Source organism: Phytophthora infestans, genomic scaffold (genome assembly GCF_000142945.1).
Source record: "Phytophthora infestans T30-4 supercont1.20 genomic scaffold, whole genome shotgun sequence".
NCBI classification, from domain to species: domain Eukaryota; phylum Oomycota; class Peronosporomycetes; order Peronosporales; family Peronosporaceae; genus Phytophthora; species Phytophthora infestans.
Window position 1 is genome coordinate 2,027,482 of NW_003303739.1, and position 26,725 is coordinate 2,054,206.

Sequence of the window (26,725 nt, forward strand, 5' to 3'; positions counted from 1 at the left end):
CCTCAGATCCACAGGATCCAGTGACCAGACAGACCTTAGGTGGATCTGCAGTGACCTCACCCTTGGTAGGCTCAAACCATCGACCATGTTGGCGTTTCTCCCAGTAACCACGTGTCTCTCCTCTTTGTAGATCCAGGGTTGAAGAGACTTTGGATCTGGAAAACTCGTCCACTTGGCGCAAACTAGAGACCCTGGCAACTGACACTTCATGTAGATCACGTGTATTATCGACTGGATCTAGGGTCCTGCTACCTGGATCTAGCGATGTCTTGTTCACAAATGCATAAATGCAGTATCTAGAACGCTCGGCTCGTACCGGATTCAAACCCGGCGAGCGTCCTAGTTTAACATCTTCTCTGCCACTTCCGGCAACATCCCTCGGTGCTTGGCTGGATCAAACCATTGGCGGATCTGGTTGTAGAATTCTTCCATCGGGCACTTGCCGACGTCGTGAATCTCGCCACACCCGCGACACACGTAGAAGCAATGATCCCCGGGATGACCTTTCTTGCCACACTTCTCACAGACCAGATGTTTCCAGCATCCAGATTCAGTGTGCTTCCGGGATCCGCACTGTGAACACCTGACTTGTGCTGCCCCGTCCACGAGATCTCGGGATCTGTACATCCCACGGTCCCCGAGTACGGTATCCCCCGGTCGAGAGTTGTCTCCTGTCTTCGCCGTTCGATCGTTGGACGCAGTGAGACAGACTCGACGGTAATCTTCAGGGTCGGAGTCCGAGCCGTCGGATCCTGACTCAGTTCCTGAGTCGGGCGCCGTGACTTGGTGGACACGTCGAGCTGGGGCCGTAGGCGTCGGAGCCTTTTGGCGATACTTGCCGGACCCGACCGCCGCCTTCTTCTGGCGGTGTTTCGCGCGATTCACCGCCCGCAGTACTTCTTCAAGCTCGTCTGCGTCAGGAAGTCGTAGCAGGGTCAGCCTGTCGGCCAGATCCACATCTCCCAACGTCTCGATGAAATGATCCACGTGTTCCCGCAGTACCTTGGATCCCCCATCCTTGATCTTCAACTTGGCCCGTAGACCGGCCACATTTAGTCGATGTAGATATTCCAACGGGGATTCATCCGATCTGCGGCGAGCATGGTAGTATTGTCGTGCCACCGACACTCCTAATCCACAGTACTGGGTCTGGAAACTGCGCAGCAAATCTGGCCACTTGTTCCTGGTTGATCTGCCCAGCTGCCGATACCAGTTCCTGGCTGGCCCCGCTAGCAGATCCGCAAAGGTCAGACACTTCTCAGCATCCGACGCTTGATCTCTCATGAGGGCCGACTTGACTTTGCTGATCCATGTTCTCGCTCGGTCCTCATCTTGATCCTTGCCCGTGAACTCCTTCAAGTCCGATATAGCTGAGATCCGTACCCTCTGGATCATGGACGATCCACCTGCCCCGGCTGTGGCCGTTGCTACCACGGCTGCCGAAGTGGATGGGCCATCCAGATCGTCTGGGTCGAACTCATCATGGGAGTTGTCCCCCTCTACTGACTCCATCTCCACGTCCCGTGCTCCATGTTCATGGAGCACTTGCACTTGTGGCACGGGCGCTCTCATACCCTGTTCGGCCATGAAGCGATTCATCGCAGCTTCAAAGTGCCGTTGCAGGGTGCCCGCGGAAGTGTCGGAAGAGCCTGTGGCCGTCTGGTCCACTGGCGGGACTGGATCCGTGAGGCGATTACCTCGAGCCTGATCTGACGATAATCCCACTGGCTTCTTGCCGGATCTGGCTCGATCCTGGCTGGATTGTGTCAAATCACGCGTAGGGCGTACTGGATCCCGAGCTTTCACGTTCACAGGGGCTTCCTGTCCTCGGATCCTCGCCCGCGCTTCCAGCATGGATGCCCCGGAGGGTCCTAAAGTCATGCGTCGTGGTTCGGACGACGTGTCTGACTCATCCTCAGCGGCGGATTCGTAGTTTGAGGACGCAGCTTGGCTGATCCTCGGCGACGACACTGGACCCATAGTGCGCGACCTTTCTCCGGTGATGGACTTAACTCTGGCAAAGAGGTACGCGTCGCGGATACTATGAGATCCAGGTCTAGCTCGAAGATATCCTCTGCGTCGAACACACCAGCTACGATGCCTGACTCCGTAAGCAAACGTAATAGATCTTTGACTGCCACCAACTTGTTCGCCGTTTTCGTTGGTGCTCTCACCGGTTCCCTTGGATCTTCGATCTGTCGTGGATTCAGGATCTGCATGACAGGATCTTGATGCAGGAAGTCGCGTAAAGCTTGGTGGCGATACACAAACTCGAGATCCTTGTCGGACCAGCTTGACCTGGATCCAGCTTGGTCTTCTTCCGACTCTGGAGCTTGCATCTTCTTCCGCGTAGTCTTACTCGTTTTCGTCTTCTTTCTTGTTTCTTCGACTAGCGGGCTTGGGTTTAGGTACGGTGTTGGCTTAATCGGTGAATCTGCAAATGCATACCGTTTCGCCTTCACTTTCCCTTGTTTTGTTAGCGGATCTTGACTTACGTCAAGATCCGCAGGGGTCCCCGAGGGGACCTGGGGAGGATAGAGAGGTTTCTCTTCTAGATCCGGATCCGGATCCACCTCTCTTCCGTCGACAGAGTTCCTCCCAAAACTCCATCGATCCGCGGATCTTGTTTCATTCAGCAGCGTCTTCGTCGATCCGACCTCCGACGACGCCTCTTCCCCTGGCTCAATCTTCACTTGAGCATCTTCTTGGGACTCACGGTGAAATCCCGAGTCACCAAAAGATCCGGGCACGCGCACCATTGTGGTGTAGCGGGATCAGCAAAATCTGCGAGATTGCCAGATCCAACTTACCAACTGCGCCCAGACACCGACTAACGGAGGGGGTCCCCCGATGATCCGTGTTCTGCTGAACTTTCCTCACCTTGTGTACCCGTCGGTAGGGCGGGATCTGCTCTCTCGGTAACTTCCGAAGAGTTCAAGTGGTGAAGCTTGAGTGTCTTGGCGAGACGTGGGGATGGGGTGGAGCAGCAGTGGAAAATCTTCACTCTGCGTCCGTGGATGGTTCCGTATCCTAAGCGAATATTCGAGCTTATGGATCCGGGGCCTAGATCGTGGATCTGGCCGTAGGGTTGCCTTGCGGGTGTGTTCCCTTGCCTTTGTGTTGTCCTTTAAGTCGTACTTGCCGCCTCCTGTGACGGGATCTTGAGAGTTGAGAACCTCTAGGGTGTAACCGACCAAGTAGTAAATTCGGTTAACCTGTCGGATCTGCACGAGTAAAGGAAAAGCTCACTAGGTTGTAGGATCTGGCCAATGTATTATCCAGTTATCACTACCAACACTAGATTCGCAATTCCCAACCTTCTCGGAGCTCGTACGGCCAATGTAGTTCCGGTTCTTGAGGGCAGGAAGGCACTTGCGTGTCACTGTGCAAATTGGAGTCTGTATTGATATTTAAGCCTATACCTGCCTGGGTTTCTACCTTCTATGTCTTTCATCTGCTAAATCCCTTACCAGGCTCGGCTGCATGTCCCTTCTTCCCTTGACCCATCATCCCAGCTGTGTTATCTTCAGATCCACCGGATATATGACGTAATCATCATGGTCACCCTATTATGGGTACACTCATCCGGATCCAGGTCGCTTGGATCCACCTCACTGTAATGGTACACTCGCCGTGGATCCGAGCTCTCCAATCATCCAACATCATCTCGCAACCGTCTGTGATCTCCGTTGTCCCACGAAAGTTCGAGATCCACTGTATCCCTCATCCCTATACCCTGGATCCAGGTCCCTCCAGGCGGGATCCTCCCTCCTTGGATACGAACTCAGAAGTATGGGATCCGGGGTACCTCGCGGTGGATCTTGACTCTTCATTAGCCGTGGCTACTAGATCCACCGTCAGAGGGCACCGACCATCCTTCCTTCATAGGATCCACACTCGATCCACTCTTGTATAGTATATCCCATATCCATCTTAGTGAATCCAGGTAAGGGTGGATCCGAGGTAAGTCTTGGTGGATCTTGCCTTCTCGTACATCGCTCATATCAGATCCATCGTCATTCCATACGGGGTGCTGCTCGCCATGGCTAATCCACCACAGGCAACTTGCACCCGTGCCAAACAACCCAAATCCTCTATAATCACTTGAAATTGTCACTGATTCGGGATAGTGACCCCGCGTCAGGACCATTCTCTTATTTCTGAGAAAGCACTTCACCACAATCGTAATTGTGATGAAAAAGAACGGGATGGACATCCGGCTCTGCATTGATTACAAGATGGTGAATGTCATCACCGCAATCATGGAGTATTCAATGCAGCTAGTCGACGATCTGTTGACCGATCTCGAGTGCTACCTATGGTTTTGCTCGCTGGATGCTGCTAGCGGCTTCTGGGCGGTCATGATGACCTTGCGAGCACGTAAAGTGTCGGCGTTTGTCTGCGCGCTCGGACATTTCGAGTGGTTGCGCATGCTCTTCGGGCTAAAGAACGCGTCGATGATCTACCAACGCATGATTGACAACGCGCTCTGGGGGTTCGTTCAGACAGAAGGAGGTTGGTTTGAATACTCGGAGACGATGCGTTTAGCTGGAGAACAGACCAAGGAACGTCGTGAAGCAATCAACGACGGTTCGTTTCAAACGAAGCTCGCGGCAGACCGCGAAGCCCTGGTGGAGACCGACCCTAACTTACAGCTCGTCAACAGTCCTGTCGCTGACATGCTTACGACCGGGGAACCAGACGAATCATCGCTGGTACCTGTGTTGGGTCGACGATCGTTCGTGGATGATATTTACTTTGGTGGCGAGGATTTCGACAGCTGTCCGGCGACACTGGACCGGTTGCTGCCGAGATTGGCGGACCAGCATTAGTTTCACCAAAAGCATGTTCTGCCAGCCGAACGTGGACTTTCTGTCGCATTAAATTTCGCCAGAAGGTATCAGGGCTGATCTAAAGAAGCTTGCAGCCATCACCGAGCTTTCGTTTCCAACTAGCAAGCGAGGCATGCAGTCGCTCCTTGGAGCTGTTAATTACTACAGTCGCTTTATCCAAGACTTTGCTATCTACGATGCGGCGCTGTACCAGCTGAAGGATGAAGACTTTGTTGCTGAAGGTGGCCTTTCTGTCGCACGTCGTTCCTTTGAGAAAATTGAAGGCGAGCGTTTCACATGCACCCATCCTCAGACACTTCGATCGGTCGAAGGAAGTTCATGTCATGCCTTTGCGAATGAATGGGCGTTGAGCACGACACTTATGCAAGAGCACAAAGGCAAGTTACACCCCGTACGATTCCTTGGCTGTGTGCTCAAGGAATCAGAGATGAACTACTATCCTGCTGAGAAGGAAGTTTTGGCGTTACTGTTGCTGTTGAAGATCTGTTATGTCCAACTGGCAGGAAAGACGCTACATATCTATACACGATTCTCGACGTTAGCGTGGGTGCATAAATCGAAGTCTCTCTTCGGACGCGCTGTCCAGTTCGCAGTGCTGCTTTCGCAGTGGCACTTAAGGTACAGCGCGTGAGGGAGAAAAATGTCGCCTTCACGCAGCTACTGCAGTCCTACATCACGCGTTTCGTCGGCTTAGAAGACTCACTCCCGCCGGTGGCACCACCAAGCAAGGGCTTACCGACTATACGAATGGACCCAGCGTTTCTTTGAGCCAGGCTTCCCCGAAATTACTGTGGATTCGTCATGTCTTTTGACGGATCAGCGAAGACAGAGAAGTACGGTGGCTACGGGAGGTGTTCGTGGGTGTTGTGGAGCCTTCCTGAGTGGAAGATAGTGATTGCTGCAATTGCTTACCTCTCGGCCACCACGGTGAATGAGGCAGAGTACACAGGGATGATAAATGGTGTGAAGGCTGCTACTGCGCACGGTGTCGAGGATTTAGTCATCTTGGTGACTCAAGGCTCGCGATTCAACAATCACTAGGGGTGATCGCATGCAGGAAGGAAATTCTGCTGGCGCTGCTATATACTCACAAGGAACTCGCGGCCAAGCTTCGATCAGCTAAATATCTTCACGTTGTACGAGAATACAACGCTGCCGCGGATTCGTTAGCCACTGAAGCGCTGGAATCAAAAGTCAGTCGTGTCATCTTAGCTGAAACTCGCAAGTCGGAATTGGCGTCGCTGAATCGCATCCAGGAAATGATCTACGAGCCGGATGAAGACTCGGTGGATGTTTCGTCACGTGGAGCAGAGCGTCAAGTACATGTACTGTCAGGCAGCGAGTCTTTAAAGTGGAAAACTTTCGAAAATTTCGTGGTTGATTACAGCTCACCAGAATGCGATTCTGGTAATATGGCAGCGATGACTAGGCGACAGACGAAAGCCAAGAAACGCGTCAGGTTTGAGCACTCGGAGGGGTCTCAAAGCTCAAGAACAGCATAAAGAACGACGAGAAGTGTCGAACGAGGATTCAGCCAGTGATGGTTTGCTAGATCATCCTCACAAGACTGTACCAGCGGCATTTCCCGATGCCGAAGATGTTGACCCGGTAGCCATACAGAGTGAGCGAGGCAGACGGATAATGTTGGCACAGGATGAGGAGCGGAGGTGGTCAAACATCAGAGGGTGCTTCTGAGCCAAGCGGAAGAGCTGAATTATAAAGAAGCTCGAGATGCCTGGAAATATGCCGTGTTATAAGAAGACGGCATACTTCACTATCTTGGGTTGAATCGTCAGTACGGCCACGGTTGGCAAGAAGAGACCAATCTGCGGCTTGTGGTACCGACAGCGATGTTTTAAGTGGTCTTGCAGATCAAGGTGTGGTTACAACGTTCCATCGTGTTAAGTTATATTATTATTGGATTGACTTGTACGCTGACGTGGAGAAGCATGTGAAGTCATGTCTGGATTGTAGCTCGCGTAAAAGCCGTCCGCAGCTTCGCGCTTACTCACCTGGCAACGTACTAGCCGAAAGACCGTTTCAGATAGTCTCGATGGACTTTGTGATCCCACTACCGAAGTCTCGCAGGGGCAATGCTGCGTTGCTCCTATTTCAGTGCTCGTTCACGGGATTCGTTATTGCCAAAGCTATGTCGGATACAGCTGCGCTGAGTGTAGATCAAGTGTTCGAAGAATGTATGTACTGACCGTTCGGAGACCTGTCATTGATCAGGCACGACCGCGGCCCACGCTTCATGAGCGAAGTGTTCCAAGCATCCGCGGAGATGATGCAGTCAAGGTCACGAGCGACTTTGAGCTATCGGCCACAGACTAATCGACAGCAGGAACGCTTGGTAAAGTCGGTGATGGGTTCCGTACCAGTGTACGCAGAAGATCTTCTACAGCAGGACTCGGACGAAATCGCCGAGAAGCTGGTGCTCGCTATTAATACTTCTCATGACACTACGAGGAAAGAAACACCGTTCTACCTCATTCACGGTTGGGATGCGCAATCGACGTTGCGGGCGATGTCGTCATCACTTAAACGAGGACTTGGCAGGCAGTCTGACGCACTGGCATGGCGACGCGAAGTCAATCGACAACACGAGATCGCCCTCACCATGGCCGAAGATTAGCATGCTGTAGAAAAGGAGTAACGGGCTAAAAAGCATAATGATGCCTTGAGTCGACTGGAAAAAGCTGCTGCACCTCAACCAAGTGGAAACGAACACTCGGTGGACCCCCCCAGAAGCTTCGGAAGAGATAGATGATCCTGCAAGAGCCCCACCGGGATCTCTTTTTGAGATTGGGAGTCGGGCGTGGCTGTACATGGAACGCGTCAAACCAGGCCTGACTAAGAAATTAGCTCATCGATGGCATGTACCTTTCCGGATCAAGCGCAAGGTTGAAGAGCTCGCGTACGAGCTGGAACTGCCAGACCGAAGTGGGTATTGCTTCTACCCAGTGGTGCATGTGTCGAGACTCAAGATAGTCAACGACTTCAGCAGTCGACCGAGGACTCGGTTGGTACCAGACGCGACTAATGAAACAAGATTCGATTTTGACGAGGAGTTGTTGCCTGATAACAGCTGGGAACCAGATGAAGTTGCCGGCGAGTATGAGGTCGAGGTCATCCACGACGTTAGAACACCACTGTCGACGAGCACGGAGCTTGCTGTACGCAAGTTCAAAGTCAAGTGGGTTGGTTATGAAGATCCAACTTGGGAACCAGCATCCAACTTGTCATGTGGAGGTCTGCTGTGCGACTACTTGCGAGCCAAGAAGAGCGAGAATCGGCTGCAGATGGCGCAAGTTGCGGACGAAGATTAGCGTGACTGGAACACGTGTGAACTATCCACAGGGCGATGCAGCCTGTGGTAACAGACTAAAATAGTTACTGCAACAACAATTTGTATATGCATTTGAAGAACATCATGAACATGATTACGCTTTGGAAGTGGATTAAGAATAAGAAGATATGAATGCCGACAAAAGTGCGACCACTGAAATCGAAACCTCGCTGGACCCCTCAAAAGTTAGTCGGAACGTCGGAGAACGTGACGAAACCTGCGGCGAGGATTCAAGCAACTCCAATTGCCTGACAGCAGCGTCCAAGAGTGTCAATGAAGTCGAGTTTTCACTCTCCTTCTCCTCTTCGTCGGGAAGCTGATCCTCCGCGGCTGGAGCCGCATCCAAAGCCTACGAACCCTCGGCACCAGCTTCAGCAGGAGCAGCAGTCAGAGCAGGACATGGAGGAACCGGTGGCAAATCGAATAGGTCGCGTTAAGTTGGAATAAGCTCAGGCGTAGCCAGAGCCGGATCGACGACCCCGCTTCGGTACACATCCACGAAGCGCGTGCCCCGAGGATAAAAAAAACTCTGGATTGCACTGACACGGGAAGTACGTTATGTTGTTGGATGCTGGTGCGGCGTGCGTTCATTTATCCAGTACGCCAAGGCGTGAGTGTCTGGAAGCTGAGATTAAGATTACTGTCTGGAAGGCGGTTTGATGTTAGCCCACATTCCATGATACTCCCCTGAACATTTCCACTTCATTACATATATGTAGTGCCGCAAGGTTGACGACATGGTGCTATGGAGATAAAGACAAAGACATTCTGAACACTGACGTACTCAATAGCCAAATGGCTGACGAGCGTCGAGAGCCGGAACCTCAGAAAGGCAGTCAGACGTCCGAGGAGCGAACGACCGGTTTTCGATGGGGTACCACGGCTTCGATTGCCCCAAGAGCAGCTCGGGACAAATGAACGCCGGATCAGAGGAACCAGAGGAAACCGAGTCACGACTCCATGTCGTGTACTGCTCACGGTACTTGTTGCGGAGACGATCGGCACGACGGTCGCGCTCACTGAAGAGCTTCTTCAACAGAGCTCTCAGTACCTTTAAGAGCTCCTTGTCGTGGTTGACCTTCTTCTTGAATTCCTTGACGAGTCCCCGCTCAGCGCCAGCCAACGGAAACCAGTGGAGATGCTCCCATAACGCGAACCCGAGGTCACCCTGCTTGCTGCCGTCGGCTCGAAGATTCTCCCAGATCATTTTGAGGCGGGTCTCGATGGGGGCACGCTTGGAGATGGGGACGCTTGGGTCGAAACTGAGGGTGTCGAAGAGACACGGCTGGAGGGGATAAAGCCGCCGGAGTTGCTGGTACGGATGATCCAGGTTCGTGTAGTCGAAGTACGCTTGGAGGCCTTCCAACTTCGTACGGATGATAACTTCACCGCCTGGTTCCGGTAGTGTCATGCTCAGAAGACGCTCGAAACACTTCTTGGCACCCGCATCGTTGAACTCCATGTCCATATACGGGAGAACCCACGGTGGCAAGGTGGACGAGGCCGGTACGGTAGGGCGAGCTCCAGGCAACACGCGGTGAGTCAACGGCTCAACCGACGGTGCGCCGCCACGACGCGGCACCGAAGGGTAGGTGGCCGTAATCTTGCGTCCAGGCCCAGCATCGAGCGCTCGAGAAAACGGGCAAGGAGACGCCTGAGCAGAAGGAGAAGATGGTGGCGCTTGTGAACCTGGCGATGACGGAGGAGACGGACCGCGAATTATGATCGGAGAGGTCACCATTGGCGAAGGATTTAGCCGAGGAGGGGTCGGAGGCCGAGTAGGGCCAAGTCCGCTCCAGTTGCCGTCGGAATCTTCAACGTCATCGCCGTCAGCTGGTCTTGAATGCTCGGAAGGTGGCGGAACATCACTGCCACCACTTGTATCACCAGAAGAAGTATCCACCGAAGGTTCATCATCATCCACGTCATCTCCACGAACATCACCATCATTGCCATCGTCATCAATCTCCATCAGAAAATCAGTCGAAGGAACACTTGGTAAGAGAGCCGTTGGAACAGTCGGAGTTGGCTTTAAAGACTCGGAGGCTTGTGGAATAGCTTCAACAGGGGAAAGCCCTGCTGTAGGAACCGGTCCCGAGACTTCAAACGTCTTAGAAGTCGCGGCAGACGACGAAGCAACCTTGTCTGATGGGACGGTGCTATCCGAAGCATCATCTTCATCATCCGAGCCGAACATGAGTCGCAAATCCTCGGTCTCACGCAAGGCCACTTCGGTAGCGCGTATATCCGCTGGAGAAGGAGCGATCGTCGACGCAGATGGCTTGGCCACGTCGTAGGTAACCTGAGGTGGAGACGAAGGCGCGTCAGACGGTTCGGAGACATCGTCGTGAGCCCCGGAGCCCACATCTTTACCCGAAGACTCGGTGATAGTATCCTAAGCCAAGGGGACCCCACTTGAACCAACATCCACCACGTCCACGACACTCTGGTCACCGCTGAGGTCTCCAACGGCGGGGGTCGAGGATCACGCTGGTTTGTGTGTGGCGACGATGAACGAGGAGATGGCGGTACAGACTGGGACCGAGTATTCGAATGACGCCGAGGCGACTTGCCCGGAGAACGGAGGCGAGTCTTCTGGCTTTTTTCTGAGCCGCTTGCTGCCAAGCCTTCGGGCTGAACAGCGAACGACGTGCAGACTTGGGAGTTGAAGGAGCGGCAGGTGGCGCATCACCGAGACCAGCAGCTGCCATAGACGTACTGGCCTTGTCCTTCGGGACGGGAGTCTTGTCTTCGTCGGAATCGTCCGACTCGTCGTCCGACTCCTTGCCACATGGTCGAAGACGCTTGAGAAGTTTTCCATGAGCTACTTGATCAGCAGCCCGCGCCAGAGCTGCAGGAAGAGCCTGGGGTCATGCGAAAACACGGCAGCATACTGTATGCGCTGCAATGCAACCAATGTCTCCTGGTACAAGTCCAGAGCATCCAGATTCAGTTCACCCGCGGTGAGACCTGTCACAAGAGATTGGGAATGAACGTTAGTTGCTAAACGCACGGTGGAAAGAACAACATGTGGAACGTACCAGCAACAGCCAGACGCAGGACCTCTGGGTCCATCCCGGTGAGTACGGCTGACTTGGAGAATGTTGCGGAGTGGGTGTTGCGGGCTTGCTGACTCTCGAGGACCTTGAGCGTGTCGTTGTCAATATATATTCCATTGGAAAGCTTGACCAAGAGGAGATGAAGTTGACGAGTCTGCTCGGTGTTCGTGCCAATTGAAGACTTGTACACCTCGCGTTCTCGGGCCAGCTTCTTGTTCAAGGTGGTGTTGAGCGCGTCCCGCGCTTGGACCTCGCAGTGCAGACGCTTCAGCTCCTCTGAATGCTGCTCCATAGAAGACTTTGTACACTCGCGAGCATGTCATCGTTCTTGGCGTTGGACTCGCGAAGAATCTTGACGTCCATGCGAAGCGCTTCGACGTTAGCGTTAGCAGCCTTCAGGAACGCCTCCGCGTTCTCCCGAGCCACCATTTCGGGTGCCACCGAACGTACGGCGGCAGCAGCCCCGGTCTAAGCGGCCCGAAACTGACGCTCCAGGCTGACAACTCGGTCGGGCAAGTCCGTTAGCGCATCGGGAAGAGGCTGTACGGCAGCGAGGACCTCGTCAAAGCCCATTGCAGTCTCGAGGCGACGTTGAGTGCGGACATCGTCGTGAAGAAGAGGCGCAACGTTGAGCTGCACTTGATGACGAGCAATCGCGGTCAAGTACGGAATAATCGACGTCATCATGTGATCGACGGATGCCTCCGTGCTCTCAGCGAGCATGGCGCGCAGCGACTCCTCGGTGAGTGGTGAAGGACTACCTGCAAGCGCAGGCGGATCGGCATGTGCCATCTCCGTGGATTCAGCGACGACAGGAGTTGCTGCCGAAGCTGCAGCAGCGGCTGAAGGTTCCGGAATAGGAAGAACCGGGACCTCATTTGATGAATGCGCGGTCGAATCAGGTACAGCAGGCTGAGGGTCGTTTGAAACCTCTGTGCCGCCCTCCTGTGAATCAAGACGAGGAAGACATGGAGATGAGCAAGGTACTGATGATTCACGAGGAAGATGGGCTGACTTACCTCCAGCTGCTCACGTTCACGTCGTCGGCAAGGTTGGAGACGCTGGAGCACGTATCTTTGTCGACAGGCGATTATCCGCAACTCTGGAGAAATCACTACACCGCAACTACCCCTGTCGCAATGGAAGCCACGGTACTGGTGCCCGTTGTGACATTTGCTCATTCTTCAATTCACCTTCCAGTCACAGGATGTCCAAGCGTCCCAATCGGGCCGTGAATATAAGCCAACCAGTAAAAATAAGAGACGCTACTAGCACGAGCAAAGCTAATGGGTGTTATGAATCCTCGTGGTCCCAACAGCGGAAGGGTACCAGGCACGGGTAAGCCTTTACGAGGTCACCGAGTGTTCAACACTCGGTTGGAAGAATAAAAGAGATGCAATACAAGCACTCCCAGTCGTGCAAATAGGCAACAATAAGTCATCACGTAAAACCTCCCGATAGTAATCGGCCAATACACACAGTCTCTTGGCCTTGCCGAATGAACCCTCGCTACAGAGCTTCGAGTTCACCGACAGGCATAACACACTCAAACAAGCTTGGCAAGACGCTTATCTTGAAGCTGGACGTCGCTCTGTGTGCTTGAGTGAAAATTCGGTTCTGTATTTATGTTTGCCCTTTCGCGCCTATTTCTAATAGGAATCCTAATTATATTTACAAAAATCAAGTGCACTATGATCCGTTATGGGTCTTTTTGAACGCCAAGCGTCGTCTGCACCGTCGCGTGAGCATCTTTTACAGCTGGCGCCCTGTCCCAGACGCTGAACGTGCCTTCAAAGAGTCGCGGAGTCTTCCGCGAACTCATCCCAACCGCCACCGAGGGTTCGTACCGTAGATGGTCAATTCTTGGCCGCTGAATGTGAATCCGGCCATTCTTAATAAGGATTGAGTGACAGCTGGACCGTATCCAATATTTGCTGAGTGTTCGGTAGTGATGCCGTCGAGTATCTTGCACCTAGGATTCACCGTACATCACGTGACCGAGGGTTCGTCGCTTGAACATCTTGGGCGAAGTAATTTACAAGGTTCAGTCCGTCCCGGTGCAAGGGCAGAACTGGGGTCTTCAGGTCCGCCTGAACGATCGTTTGCTATCCTAGCAGACGTATTGTTGTGGGAACGTCCTAGCGACATTTGTATCTAGAGTTCACGTGTGAATTCCAACATCACATCTTCAACCAATTAAAACAGCAGGATTCTGTCAGCCACCTTTTATTTAGAAAGTCACTTTAGGAGGAAAGCAAAAACAAACAACTAAACCGCTTTAATTTTACATAAAAACGGTTTTGCTTTTCTTTGTTCAGTAATTCTTTACTTTCGTCCGAACGTTTATTTACTCTAAGTAAAACGCACCTTACGCTTCATGCGCGAACGTGTAAGACGAAGTAGTGAGATCAGAGTAGGTCCATTACAGATTTAGCTTAGGAATGACAGCGAAACTTCTGGTATTTGCATTGGCAACGTTCTCCTGAGACGTATCCTAGCCAGTGCTTTTGGACAAACATGCTCTCTCTGCCTGGAGCGAGTCGGGATACATGGATCCATGGGATCACCACAGAGCTAGCGTTACTTGTCATTTTATTATGTTTTCACTAACAATCCTGTTCACTTGATAAACATGCTGTATTTATAAGCACCCCGCGGCTAAGCGTGTAGTGATCTCAAGGCTCTCTCAATTAATTGAACCTGCTTCGTTAATACTATCTCTAAAAAATAGGATACTATCTGCTTTAGTACCCTCTCTTGCTAAGCGGCGTATTTTGCCCATAATAATAGGTGTTATTCCTCGAATGTTTATTCCTTGAATTGATCCACGGCTCCGCTCGGCTTGTAATCAAGTACGGTATAATTTTAATTCCAAACAAAGGGGTCTCAGCTGTCATATCAGACAGAGGCAATTGCACTCGCCGCGCCGAATTCTTGTCCTCATAATCGAGGCCTTTTTTAAGGACAAAATCACCCATCCTCATTTTAAGGAAAAATTATGTTGGGTTAAAGTGGACAACGCGTAAAAACCACTCGACAGTGTCGCATCGGCACTGTAAACATGGTGAAATCCCCCAAACTGCGTCTTGGCACGTGGAGAGTCCGAAATACACACTAACTAGCCAGTAAATACATCGTGATGCGTGTGGGGACATCGTGCTGCGTGTCGCCACTCCATGCGACTGGACCTGCACAACTGGCCGCGTTTCGTGCACGGCAGGCTCGTCCCTGGGTTTCATATTGCACAGAACCAGCACACGGTGTGCTGGAGCCTAGCCTCCAATCAGATTGGCTCCCTTTTCATTCGTTTAAGCACCATGCCTCGGACGCTACCGTGGCGAGAGCTGGGCTCTGAGCTCGGCCTCAACGAAGTCGACGCCATCCTGGCCACTCTCAAGATCCACAGCACCGACAAGAGCAAAACACAATGCCTTGTAGCGTATGCCGCGTTGGTGATCACCACAGCATGCGCTATAAGCTACTCAATTGCGAGTCCAGCACCTGCAGCGACCTCTCTTGCTCGTGGCGCGGCAAGGTGCTTGTCTTCTCTCATTCTGGTGATGCCTACATCTACGAGTTGGGCTAGCACTTAACTGAAGCATCTTCCCCCAAGCGAATTAAGCTGTCCAGACAGCAGAAAGAATACTGCCGAGAGCTTGCGAAGCAAAGGCTCCGACCACTTTGTATCCAGTACGCGATGGCTCGAAACTTTCCCATGTCAGCTAGCGACATCCCTCCTCTGGGCAAAGTACAAAATTTCTTGCAGCTATTATACGCGGACCGAGATCGAAATCCACGATCGCGTCGACGATCTCATGCAATGGATTCACTCACACGCGTTCACTGGTACTGAGGACGATATTGAGACTTTTACTTTCGCTTGGGCTCTGGACGTAGATGGCAAGCCTGTGGTGGGCGACGACTCGGACAAAGAACTTGGTGAAGAGTCTCTCAGTACCCCCAGAGAGCTACGTCCTTCATATGGACGCGACGTTCAAGTTAACACGTCCGACTACCCAGTCTTAGTAGTTCGGATATCGAACCGAGCTCGCAGCTTCCATCTCGTGTCAGTTTTTATCGTCTCGCATCGGACGCAGCCAATCTACGAGGCGTGATTGGCTTCTTTAAGCCGCCTCTACTACTAGATTACAACTAGAAGCTGGCTCCTCGATATGTAATGGGAGACGCAGCGGAATGCCATTTTCATGGTATTTCGCGAAGGTCCACATCTCCAGTATCTCATGTTTTTTTTTCACGTCATGACTAACGTGGAAAGAGGCTGAAGGGATTTCCCTCACATGTAGCAGCAGCACTAATTCGTGGTCTGTACGACTTGCACTTTGCCCGTGACGAAATATCATTTTCCTGGATGCTGGAGAAGTATTTGCAGACCTGGTGATTGTACCCTTACCTGGTAGACTTCTGCAGGTACCTTGACGAACAATGGCTGCGAGGAGCTTTACTATGTAGCAGTGCTTTCGAACGCCTTGTGCGTTTGCTACCACAAACCTCCCTGTTGAGCAGCTCAACAGAGTGTTGAAGCGTGACTACACACTGCGACGTCGCCTTAAAATGGGAACTCTGCTTAAGGAGTTACACGACTGTTGCATGAACGAGTCGCGCAAGCAGCGGGTATTCCGCACCACGCCAGAAGCAGCACCAGCCTACACTCGTCGCGTGGTGGTACTCGTTTGGAAGAAGCTGCTAGCTCGCAATACGGCTGCTGACGGGATGTTTGGAGACGCTGGGGTGATGCATGTGGTAGTCCATCCTGCAAAGCGTATCGTAGTGGAGGGGGCAAAGCGGTCGACGGAAGAGCAGATACAGTGCACGCGGAAAATATAGACGAAAAATCGTTTTCCACAATTTTTACTTCCAATCTCAAGCTCTTTCCAAATAAATTTTAGCCAATAAAAAGCTCGTTAAAACGATTCGTTTGCGGTGCTTCTTGCCTCTATCCGACAACTGACACTCGAGATTCTCTCAAAAGATTGCCTTTGGCTACGTAGGTGCGGCGCGGAAAACATAGACGAAGTGGGTAAGAAAGACATTTATATCTCTTTGAAGGGGTCTGGGGGAGTGCAGCTCAATGCACGCCAGAGAGAGGGCATTGACAAACCTCTACACGTTTTTATTTGCCAAAACGTTTGTTTATTTAGATGGGGCGAGGCAAACCACTGACAGACTTCGAGAAAGGGCAAATTTTGGCGCTGAAGGAGGAACACCAAAAGGAAAATGCTATTGCGAAGCGCATCGGTCGCTCGTGGAAGGTTGTGCACAGCTTTTTAAGCAACCCAGAGACGTACGGCACGAAAAAAAGTCCTGGCAGGCCGAAGAAGCTGACGCCTACGGCCGAGCGTCGACTGCTTCGTGAGGCATCTAAGACTGGTGTAAGCGCTAGAGCTCTAAACGATTCGTTACAGCTACCTATCTCTGTTCGCAGGGTACAGGAAGTGCTGCACGACTCAGAGAATATGGTGCATGAGAAGCGGATTGCATGTCCAGTGCTCAAACCCGAGCACACTACGAAAAGACTGAAGTGGGCCGAACAGCATGTGGAGCATGGCCGCAACTGGAACTCTGTGGTGTTCTCAGATGAGAAAAAGTTTAATTTAGACGGACCCGATGGATACCAGTACTATTGGAGAGATCTAAGAAAAGAGAAGCAAATTTATTCGAACCGTCAGTCCGGTGGAGGCAGCGTGTTCGTTTGGGGCGCCTTTAGTGTCAAAGGTAAGTCCGAGTTGGCGTTCCTGGAGGGCAAGCAGAACGCAGAGAAGTACATTGACACATTGAGTGACTACCTATTCCCGTTTGCGCACCTTTATCACGGCTTGGATTTTGAATTTCAGCACGATAATGCGTCGATTCATACGGCCAGAGTAGCTAAATGGTATTTGGAAAACCTGGATGTGCGTGTGATGTGGTGGCCTGCGAAGTCACCAGACCTAAATCCTATTGAAAACCTGTGGGGTATCCTTGCTAGAGCAGTATACGTGAACGGAAAGCAGTATGACACTAAGATGGAGCTTGTAAAGGCCATCAAGAAAGCGTGGGCTGCCATTCCGGTGTCGACTCTGGAAAACCTGGTTCAATCGATGAAAAAACGTTGCATGGAGGTCTACCGCCTCGAAGGGCTCAAGACCAAGTACTAGTACACCTACATCAACCATTTTAACCATTACCATTGCTTGAATAGCGCTCATCTAGGCATCACTTAGTACTTCGTCTATCATTTTCGCGCTTTGCACACTAAGTCGAAGTCAGTTAATGGGCTGTATCTCGAGTGTCAGTTGTCGGGTAGAGGCAAGAAGCACCGCAAACAAATCGTTTTAATGAGCTTTGTATTGGCTAAAATTCATTTGGAAAGAGCTTGAGATTGGAAGAAAAAATGGTGAAAAACGATTTTTCGTCTATATTTTCCGCGTGCACTGTAGCAGCTTCGGCCCAAATGGCCGCCAACTACGCGCGTATGGAGGTGCAGGACGAACCTCCTCACGGCTGGACTGTTCAACTACGCGCGAGATGGTGTCCATGTAGCTACTGCTACAAGTTTGGAACCTGTGTTCATGTCCTCTTTGCTCTTCCGGCATCGGATCGTCTTGATGGAGCTGGACGGCGAGTGCTTGTGAGTCGATGAACTACTGGCAAGCACAATAGCGATACACTGGGAGGAAGACCTCGTCTAATTGGGCCTGCGCTGTCTTTAGAGTAACATTTCAGCTCCAGCGCATGCGTACGGCTTGGTAGATACTCGGAATCGGGTGTAGTGCTCTCTTAATACGTCTTCAGCAACAGTTAGAGCGAGCATTTACTTCATAACACTTTTTTTTCCTCCAGCACATGCTCCACCTACATGTAGGTGGAGGGGTAAGGTGCCACACGTCGCGAAAGGCCCCCTAAGCACAATACAAACGAGGATATAAGCTGAAACAATGTTTTGACTCCAGAATCAGAGTTATTACATGCGTATTCGCAGTTGACACTCATAGACATTATACAAGAGGTGATGCCAGTGCTGAGAGCGAGAAACGTATCGTATTCGAATTTGTGCGCTTGCACAGTGTCCTCTCAAGTAGCAGTAAGAAACCTGTTAGGTGTCTGTGTTGTGGAAGCTCATATCGGAAGTGCTGGAGCAGCGAAAAATAGTTCGAAGTTGATGCAAAGATCAAACGTCGATTACGAGAACCTACACTCCTAGTACTGTTTATGCCAGCACTCGTCGCAAGCACACTTAAATCACACTCCATCACCGTAGTTCACAGTTATCTCAGTGCCTGCCTTCACAGCCTTCTTCATTACGACAAGGATCTTAACGTTGCGTCCGTTGCACATTTCAATGAAATCCGCGTTTGGTACGCAGGAGTGTGAGAGGAATCGCATTAAGGAACCACACTTGCCAGCCTCGATGTACACGTACTTCTGGTTGTCGACTTCGTGTAGTAAAGCATCGTGTAGCCACTGTTATGCTTCTTCGCCACCTCTGGCTGACCCTCAATCTGCGCCTCGTGCGCACTTAGCTGACCCACATACTCGCCGAAGATGTCCCCGACGTTTAAAAAGGCAGTAGTATACACTCCTGAGCCAACACGAGCGGTTTCAAAAAGATTCAGCGTCGCTCGGTTTCTTGGCGCATTACTGCACAAGGCATCTAGCCGACAACACTTCGGAGTGCAGTAGATGGAGGACTGTGCGTTCTCGCAGGTGTCGAAGAAACAGTCGCCAATGCAGCTGCAAAGATCGAAGTCTCCGACGTCAGGGAACTACAGTCCCCTAGGAATTCGGCACTCATTAATCTCGTTTACTTAACTGTCACCGCAGGCGCCAGCAACACCTCAGCCGTATCCTTCTGCGTCGTGTAGGTCGGCTGTAGTACGTGCGAGGCTTTCAAACGCTCGCGAACGAACGGAAGCCTCAAGAAGTCCTTCATCTTCTTGGCTGTAACGTTGCGAGAAGGGTACACGTTGGCTCCAGACCTGGTGATCGCACTACGGGCCATATGTTTCTTCTTCCGCGAACGGGGAACATGCCACTAGTTCGACCGTTTTTTTGCTTGGTGGCGAATTTTGTTTCCTTCCAAACGAGTCAGTATAGCGGCCAGGTACTGCTTGGGGTCCAGCATCTCTTCCGTGCTCTCCGAAGGCTGCGCGTTATCTGGAGAAGAATCCTCGCTCTTCGCACTTGCGCATGAATGTGAGGGAACGGGTAGTGTGTTAACGCTGCGCTCTTCACTCACAGTCGTAGTGCTGGGCGTCGAAGTGGCGTTCATCACCAATTCCACAGACCCAGAATCAGAATTAGGAACCGCTAACTCAAGCGGTATCTCCATCGGAAGTTGTCTTGACACCTCTTCCTCGCTCGCAGGTCCTTCACTAGCGTCTGTGCGCTCGCCTGCACCTTTGGCGGGTGGCTGAAAACTTGATTCTGTGGTGCTGGAGACACATACGTCTGGAGCAGCTTCGGGGGCTCTTCCAGCAGAGTTTGCTGGGGCGTGGGTCTCCGCTGCTTCTCTCTCCAACGCCCGCGAATAGTACTGGATGAAGTCGCCGGCTCGGAGAGTCTCGTGTGGTAGCTCGCTGCGCTGGAGGCGTACCATGCGGCTGGCGCTGGTGGTCACCGAAGGCTTCCACGCGGCTGCCGGCTTCCGATCTAGTGTGAGCAGGGGTAGCCCATTACATTCGGAAGACATTTGCGTCCAGTCGAACTGGGGGCCTGTCTCTCTCGCTAGGAGTGCGTCGCGAGGCAGACATAGGCGGCCTACCAGCGATCCCGTCCACGACGTTTGGGGATGGTTTCATGTGTTTTTCAGGTCTGTGCATGCGTTCTTAACGTTTTCTCGTTAAAGTGTATTCTTACAGCTGGCACCCGCCGCCGTGAATGCTCATCCAGTGCGATGAGATCTACCCCGGCGGCGTCGAGCCACACGGCCCGTGAGTTCCGGGTGCACCGTCAGGTATCAAAGGGCCTTGAGTCTTCGATCGTTTTGCTGATGCCATCGTGTTTAGCAAATTGCCATGCATTATTGGAGATCTGACGTACATGTATCAACCAAAACATGAATAGCTTTGTTGCACCGCGCTGCAATTAACATGGACAAACAGCTCCTACCGACTACTAGAACTATCCAAGCCTTTTGGATCACTCCTCCATATCTTCGTCGTCCGCCTCACTGGCAGGGCGCCGGCGGTGTTGCGCCTCCGCTGCGTAATGCTGGCGCAAGTCCTCAGCCGTCTGCGGAGGCTTCTCCATCAAGCGCTGCAGCTTGCGCGTCGGGGAGCAATCTGTGCCACTAACCAGGCACGATACCTCGTACGCGCGCGCATATGCTTGACTGGCGGCACCAAGATTTCCCAGCACCACTTGAACCTGCGCTAGATTGTCGTAGTAGATGGTCTTCTCGTGGTGAGCCGTCGGAACGACCACGTTCATGTAGGTAATAATGCGCTCCCAGATTTGGGCCAACACGCGACGGTCCTGAGCCATCTGCGCATCGGCCCGGAAGGCAGTGGTAATAGCAGCCTCGCAGCCAATGTTGTCCAATGCCCAGAACAGCAAATAATGACTCTCGTGTAGCACACCACGACTCACCACAGCGTCAACCTCTTCGAGACTCTCTGGAAATCCGTTCTCCAAAAGTTCCTGCTCCGCCGCAAAGATCCGCGAGTGCTCTGCAGTATCTGCGGTCGTACCGCAAGTCTGGCATCGCCACTCAAACTGCATTTTTTTTGGTTGAATGCTACTGCTGGCAGTGTTGGTGCGCGCAGGACACGGCAGCATGACACCCTGTGGGCAGTTTCTTGATAGACAGCGAACAGCACGTGTAGGGTCCGGTAACGAGACGCAGGCTTCGCACGTACATATGAACCCATACGACTCCAGTAGACATTCCTGGCGCTCGGGCGTCGGGCGGTAGAAGAAGTTACCATAATCGATTGATAGAGCGTCTCCTGGTGCAATAGGGCGGATGGCAGTCATCCAAAGAGTGGAATCAAAAGTCGTGAAGCTGCAGTTGGGCTTGCAGTTGTGCTCCATGCGACATGCTGACAGGAACAGCCCGGAGCCTCCGAGGTTCTCCAGCTCGTGCGAATTCGTGTTGAGCACTCCGATAAGTGTAGCCATCTGCTGGTCAGTGAAGCCCGCGGGGAAGATATCCGGTAGTTGACGACGCAATTGCAAGGTTGCGTTCGTAACCCGCTGCTGTCCGACGCATGTGAGGTCCATCATTCCGTCCAATGCATGAGGGTCGCACTCGTACATGGCCAGACATTTGAGGATGCAACGTGCGCGGTCAATTTCCTCGATTCCATCGATGGTCTTCATGATGCCTACAACCACGTTGCGGCGACCTACGTTGTCATGCAGTCTCGGAGAGTACATGATCTTGGGTGCACCAGTGCGTTCGCAATGACAGCGGTGACGGGGGCTTACCAATGGGTTGCTTGAGGCAGTTGCCGAGGAAGATCGGAGTTCTTCGCATCCGCCGCACAGATCAGTGCTCCATGGGGCCGCTACGAACGCCAGCTCGCTGAAGATGACCTGGCCAGGCCGGAAAGTACGCTCACTGAAGACCACCTTGCCCTTGACGGGGTCATGGGCCACGCGCACACCGCAAACGTCGAAGGCCGGAGCAGTTTCAGCCATCTAATGCTACCTGTAAACACTAAATTTTCCTGCGAACCAATGGTAGTATAACTTGGTCAACTGGCTAGTCGAGTTGTGTCAATGTGGTGGTTGGGGTCACTTGCATTTTCTAACGCTCTATTTATTTAAGGGACATCAAGCGCTGCTGTGTCTGTCTTCGAAGACGCGTCCGTTAACGTCGGGCTCAACCCAAAAACGCACCATAATACTATGTACTTCCTGCAGCTTCACTCGTTTCTGCTTGGTCCTGTCTTCCAGCACAGATGTGATCAAAAGAGCGCCCTGCATCGGGATAGAGCAACATACACAGTGCCCGCCCTTGGCAGCAGCGAGGGCAAGAGGCTTGCTCTACCTAAATATACGGGGTGGAAGACACATCGACCTTCGATTGGGATGTGTTGGAACCATACGACAGCGTCGGCGCCTCGTATGTAAAGCCTGTGAACATGCTCTTTGGCAACCCCGAGCCACCGGCCGATTTGCTCAGCGGTGTGCCGCTAACGGGCAGTTCTGTGAACTCCTTGTCGAAGTTAGATGTGTCTCCTTCCTCCTTGGACTGCGGGTCTGACGGCTTGAAGGGCGGTTCGGCCCAAAGTAGGCCGTCCCAGTCCACAGAGCGGAAGAATCGGTGTACCTTCACGTCGCTAGCACCGCGGCTGCCCAGACGTTTCTCGGGTTCACGGTGCAACAACGACTGAATGAGTGAAGCCGCATCGCGACTCAGGTAGTTCGGGATCTCCAACGGGGCTTCACGAATGCGAGCGAACAGCTCTTGCCGGTTGCGTGTGTACCAAGGAGGCAGACCCGTCAGCATCTCGTACAGTACCATACCGAGTCCCCACCAGTCCACAGCCGTGCCATGACCCTTGCGCGCCAATACCTCCGGCGCCAAGTACTCGGGCGTACCGCACAGTGACGTGGCCCCGCTATCGATCTCGGTAACCTCGTCCTTGGCCAGTCCAAAGTCCGCCAGCTTGATGTGGCCCATCTCGTCCAGCAAGATATTTTCGGGCTTGAGGTCGCGATAGACAACTCCCAGGGAGTGCAGGTGCTCAAGAGCAACCACCAGTTCTGCGGCGTAGAAGCGTGCCATCTCCTCGTCAAATTTGCCCATGCGTGAGAGGTGGAAGAAGAGCTCTCCACCGGGACAATAATCGAGCACGAAGTAGAGCTTGGCCTCAGTCTGGAAGGCGTAGTGCAGGCCCACGATGAACGGGTGACTGGCCACACTGAGCACGCGGCGCTCGGTCTTCGTGTGCTCTACCTGCTTGCGCTTGAGCAGGTGGGACTTGGTAAGGATCTTCATGGCGAAGACTTTGCTGTTGTTCTTCTTGCGGACAAGTGTGACCTTGCCGAAAGAGCCCTTACCAATCACGCGGATAAGTGTGAAGTCCTCGAGGCAGATCTTGTCGTCGAAGTTGGTGCTCTCCACCAGTGCATTGAGTTCCTTGGCCAGCGCGCCATTGTCGGACAAGGGAACTTCGTCGGGCGAGCTCATGGTATATGCTGACTCGATCTCCCGGTGTCTTAGTTCCTGCTACTAGCACGGATAAAAGGAGCAGAACAACGTTCACTACCCTTAGAAGAACGGAAACTGGCGCAATTAAGCAGGCGACAAGTCTCAGCGCGGGCACACAACAGGGCGACGGTTCTTACAGGTGCGTCTCACTCACTGTCGGTGCAACGCTGAAAATGAACGTGCACTTTGTCGTGGGGTCGTCTGGCTTGGCTACTTTCCGTCCTGAACACTCGGGCCGACTCGGCTGTATCTGGCGCCACTCGAAGTGCCCTCTGGTAGTCTGATCTCGCCCTCTCCCCCTCCGACTCGCCGTGGGTCTTTGACGCCGCCGATATCTCCTCAGGTTATATTCTAAGAACTGATTTGTTCTAACTTGCATGCTAAATTGCCCAAGCAAAACCAAGGCTTTATCATCTCGTCTAGCCCAAAAACCCAATGGCTGGCTCGATTGTAAGAACAAAACGGTGGAACGGCAAGACTGATTTTGGTGTGCGGACACACAGTGTATAAATAAATACCTATGGTATACCGGTACATGTACCGAGGTCCAAGAACGCGGAGCCAGCAATAATCATGGCGGACGATCTATATGAGAGCGACGCCGCGTCCTCGAACATCAACCGCGCGTTCCCGACGCACCCTACGTGGGACCAGCGGCGGCAACTAGCCGTGGACATCTCCAATCTGGCACCGCCCGACCTTCCGGGCGTGCTGCTTCTTATTCGCAACTATGTCAAAGTGCTTGAGATGCGGGAGCTATTGCCTCACGAGCAGCGCGTGCTTCCTTGGGAGACGCAGCAGCAGCAAGAGAAGCAGACTATCCCTAGTGGTGAAAATTCAGATGCCATCCAGTTGCAGTGCGGCTTCCGTCTGGACCACGCGGACGTCGAGCTACTTCGTCAGTTACGTCAATACGTGGACGACTGTTACGTGCCCCACTTTGTGCCAAAGGAAAATTGCAGCATTTGCGAGGGCCTCTGGTCCTGTGGTCGTGTTCTCTACTGTGGCAACGACGCATGCTCAGTACGAATTCACGAGGAATGTTTTGGTGTAGTCATGCGAGAGCAGGACGACGGTCCGTGGCGATGTCCGTCGTGTCTACTGGGTAGACAGCTGATGTGTGCGGTTTGCATGCAATATGGCGGATCGCTCAAGCCTCTGGTCATGCCGGAGTCGGCCTCGGCTGACGAACAGAAGTGGGTGCACGTGCTGTGTGTGCTCGCCATTCCTGAGCTAATTATGAGAGACGTACCCAGTATGGAACCGGTGGACGGTTTCGAGGAGATCGAGAACGGAAGATTCAGATATCTGTGTGCTATCTGCCGCAAACGCGGCGGTGCCTCAGTCATCTGTGAGGCAGAAGGCTGCAATGTGGGCGTCCATCCGCAGTGCGCCGCCGACGCTGGACTGATGATTGGCAACGAAGGTAACTTGCTCGGTGTGTACTGCGACAAGCACTTGCCTACTTCGCGTATACCTGGAGCGAAGCGCTGGATCAGTGATGAGGATTTGGTGGAGGAAATTATGAGTGAGTACTCGATCGACGAGGACTTTGACGATCTTGACACACCTCACTACACTGACGCCGAACGCTACGCTTTCGTGCTCGAGTCGACGCCGTACCTACACTGCCAGCAGCAATTGCTAGGCGATACTGCTACACTTCACTTCGGACCGGCATCCTTTTCTGCTGCTCCCACTGCTCCAAGAGATATTGATCGCAAGACGTTCATGGAAGCCAAGATTACTGCAAACGCGTATGCCCCGCCTGCGATGGTGGTTCAAAGTATGAGCACACAGAGACCGATTATTTTTCCGGCGGTAATACCGTCTTCTCGGGAGGAGCGATTGGGTCTGCCTGAGTTTCCGAAGGGAAGACAAATGGTTGGTGGTATTGTGGACTATTTGGCCAAGGCACAGGAAGTGTGGCAACGTGCTCGTGTGGTGCAGTGGGACAAGGACAAGAAGTTGCATCTCGTTCACATCGTCACATCTGATCAGATAGTGTGGACCAAACTGGACGTGGACAATACGCTGATTTTGTATCTTCCGGACGAAGAGAGTATCATTGATGGACCGATCGTGAAGCTCATCCGTCCGGTAACCCAGGGCGCCGTGCATTGGCGCCCAAAGCCGCGTCTGTTTGCACCAGCGTCATGAGCGACGTTGCATTGATGTCGAGTGAGGAATGATAGTTGGTCGCGTGCACGAGGTCCAACTGCAAATTTTATATGTATCATTGGTAAATTTACTGGTCTCTGTTTATTCTATCCTTAGTTGGTAGGAATGTCAGTTGCCAAAACGCTTGGAGCAAGCAAGGGTGTGTCGTTCGACCTGGGACTTCGTGTCACCACTATCGCTACTTGGGTGAAGAGGAGTACATGGGGCGAGGGTTTTTTATGAGAGCTACGTATCCTAGTCTTCCCTCACTTTCACGTGGATGAGCCAATGATGAGGACTGGCAAGTAGGAAGTAAGAAGAGGATGAAGAAGATGACACGCTAGCGTGCACGTGGGCGAATCCTGAAAAGGAATCCTCGAATTTTCGGTGAAGAAGAATCTCCAGCTAGACTGATGTAGTGAACACGCTCTAAGGCCCGTTCCCAACCGGTGCTGCATGCGTGCCCTACCCCTCACGCTCCGGTCAGGAATGAAATCTTTAGTCTGCCATTGGCTCATGCGTCTCAAGAAATATCCAATAGTATATCGTCCTTTTCGATCAAGACATTTATAATAAAATAATACCGCTCCAGAATGGTCGAGTAAAGCAACTGTCACTGTCAAGCCGTCTCTCAGTGATCTGAACGCCGGGAGGTCTCGTGGGTCACGACATGTGAATGAGCAAATACGATCGGATAGGGCATCAACGTCGTTTTGTACTGGTTTCTGGAGTTGCAACAGGGAAAACACCGGCAAGGCAGGTGGCGAACCGACTGGAACTGATAGCCTAGTGTATTAAACTGCTTTTCCGGTTGCTGGTGAAATGTAGAGTGAGAGTCAGGAACAACTTGATCCTGCCCTTCTTTCTCAAGCACATAGATGCAGTTATGAAAAATGTAAGGCCTCCAGTGAATTCACAAGGACAACTGGATGTAGTTAAAAGAACCTGTTATATAAATGACATGAGGAAACGTCACTGACCAAGATGTACCTGGCCCGCCACGTGCACTCCGGGGTCACTACAGATGGCGGAAGCTTGCTTGATTCAGCAATCCACCACACGTTTATGGCAAACATTACGCGATAAATTACTTGATAAAACATCGAAATACTTACCACCGTTATCACGCGAATATGGTGGTAGC

The 26,725-nt window shown here is 52.4% G+C and overlaps 3 protein-coding genes across 3 annotated transcripts; 1 reads left to right on the forward strand and 2 right to left on the reverse strand.

Moving 5' to 3' along the window:
* Nucleotides 1–20,399: 20,399 nt before the first annotated feature.
* Nucleotides 20,400–21,902, reverse strand: PITG_10898 (uncharacterized protein; the record flags this gene model as incomplete). The annotated part of the gene is made up of 1 exon (XM_002901664.1): nucleotides 20,400–21,902. The coding sequence occupies one exon, from the start codon at nucleotides 21,900–21,902 to the stop codon at nucleotides 20,400–20,402; it is 1,503 nt and encodes a 500-aa protein (XP_002901710.1).
* A 352-nt stretch (nucleotides 21,903–22,254) lies between these two features.
* PITG_10899 (protein kinase, putative) lies at nucleotides 22,255–23,400 on the reverse strand (the record flags this gene model as incomplete). Its single annotated transcript, XM_002901665.1, has 1 exon — nucleotides 22,255–23,400. The coding sequence occupies one exon, from the start codon at nucleotides 23,398–23,400 to the stop codon at nucleotides 22,255–22,257; it is 1,146 nt and encodes a 381-aa protein (XP_002901711.1).
* A 594-nt stretch (nucleotides 23,401–23,994) lies between these two features.
* On the forward strand, nucleotides 23,995–25,581 carry PITG_10900 (uncharacterized protein; the record flags this gene model as incomplete). Its single annotated transcript, XM_002901666.1, has 1 exon — nucleotides 23,995–25,581. One exon carries the CDS (start codon nucleotides 23,995–23,997, stop codon nucleotides 25,579–25,581), a length of 1,587 nt encoding a protein of 528 aa, XP_002901712.1.
* Between the last annotated feature and the right edge of the window lie 1,144 nt (nucleotides 25,582–26,725).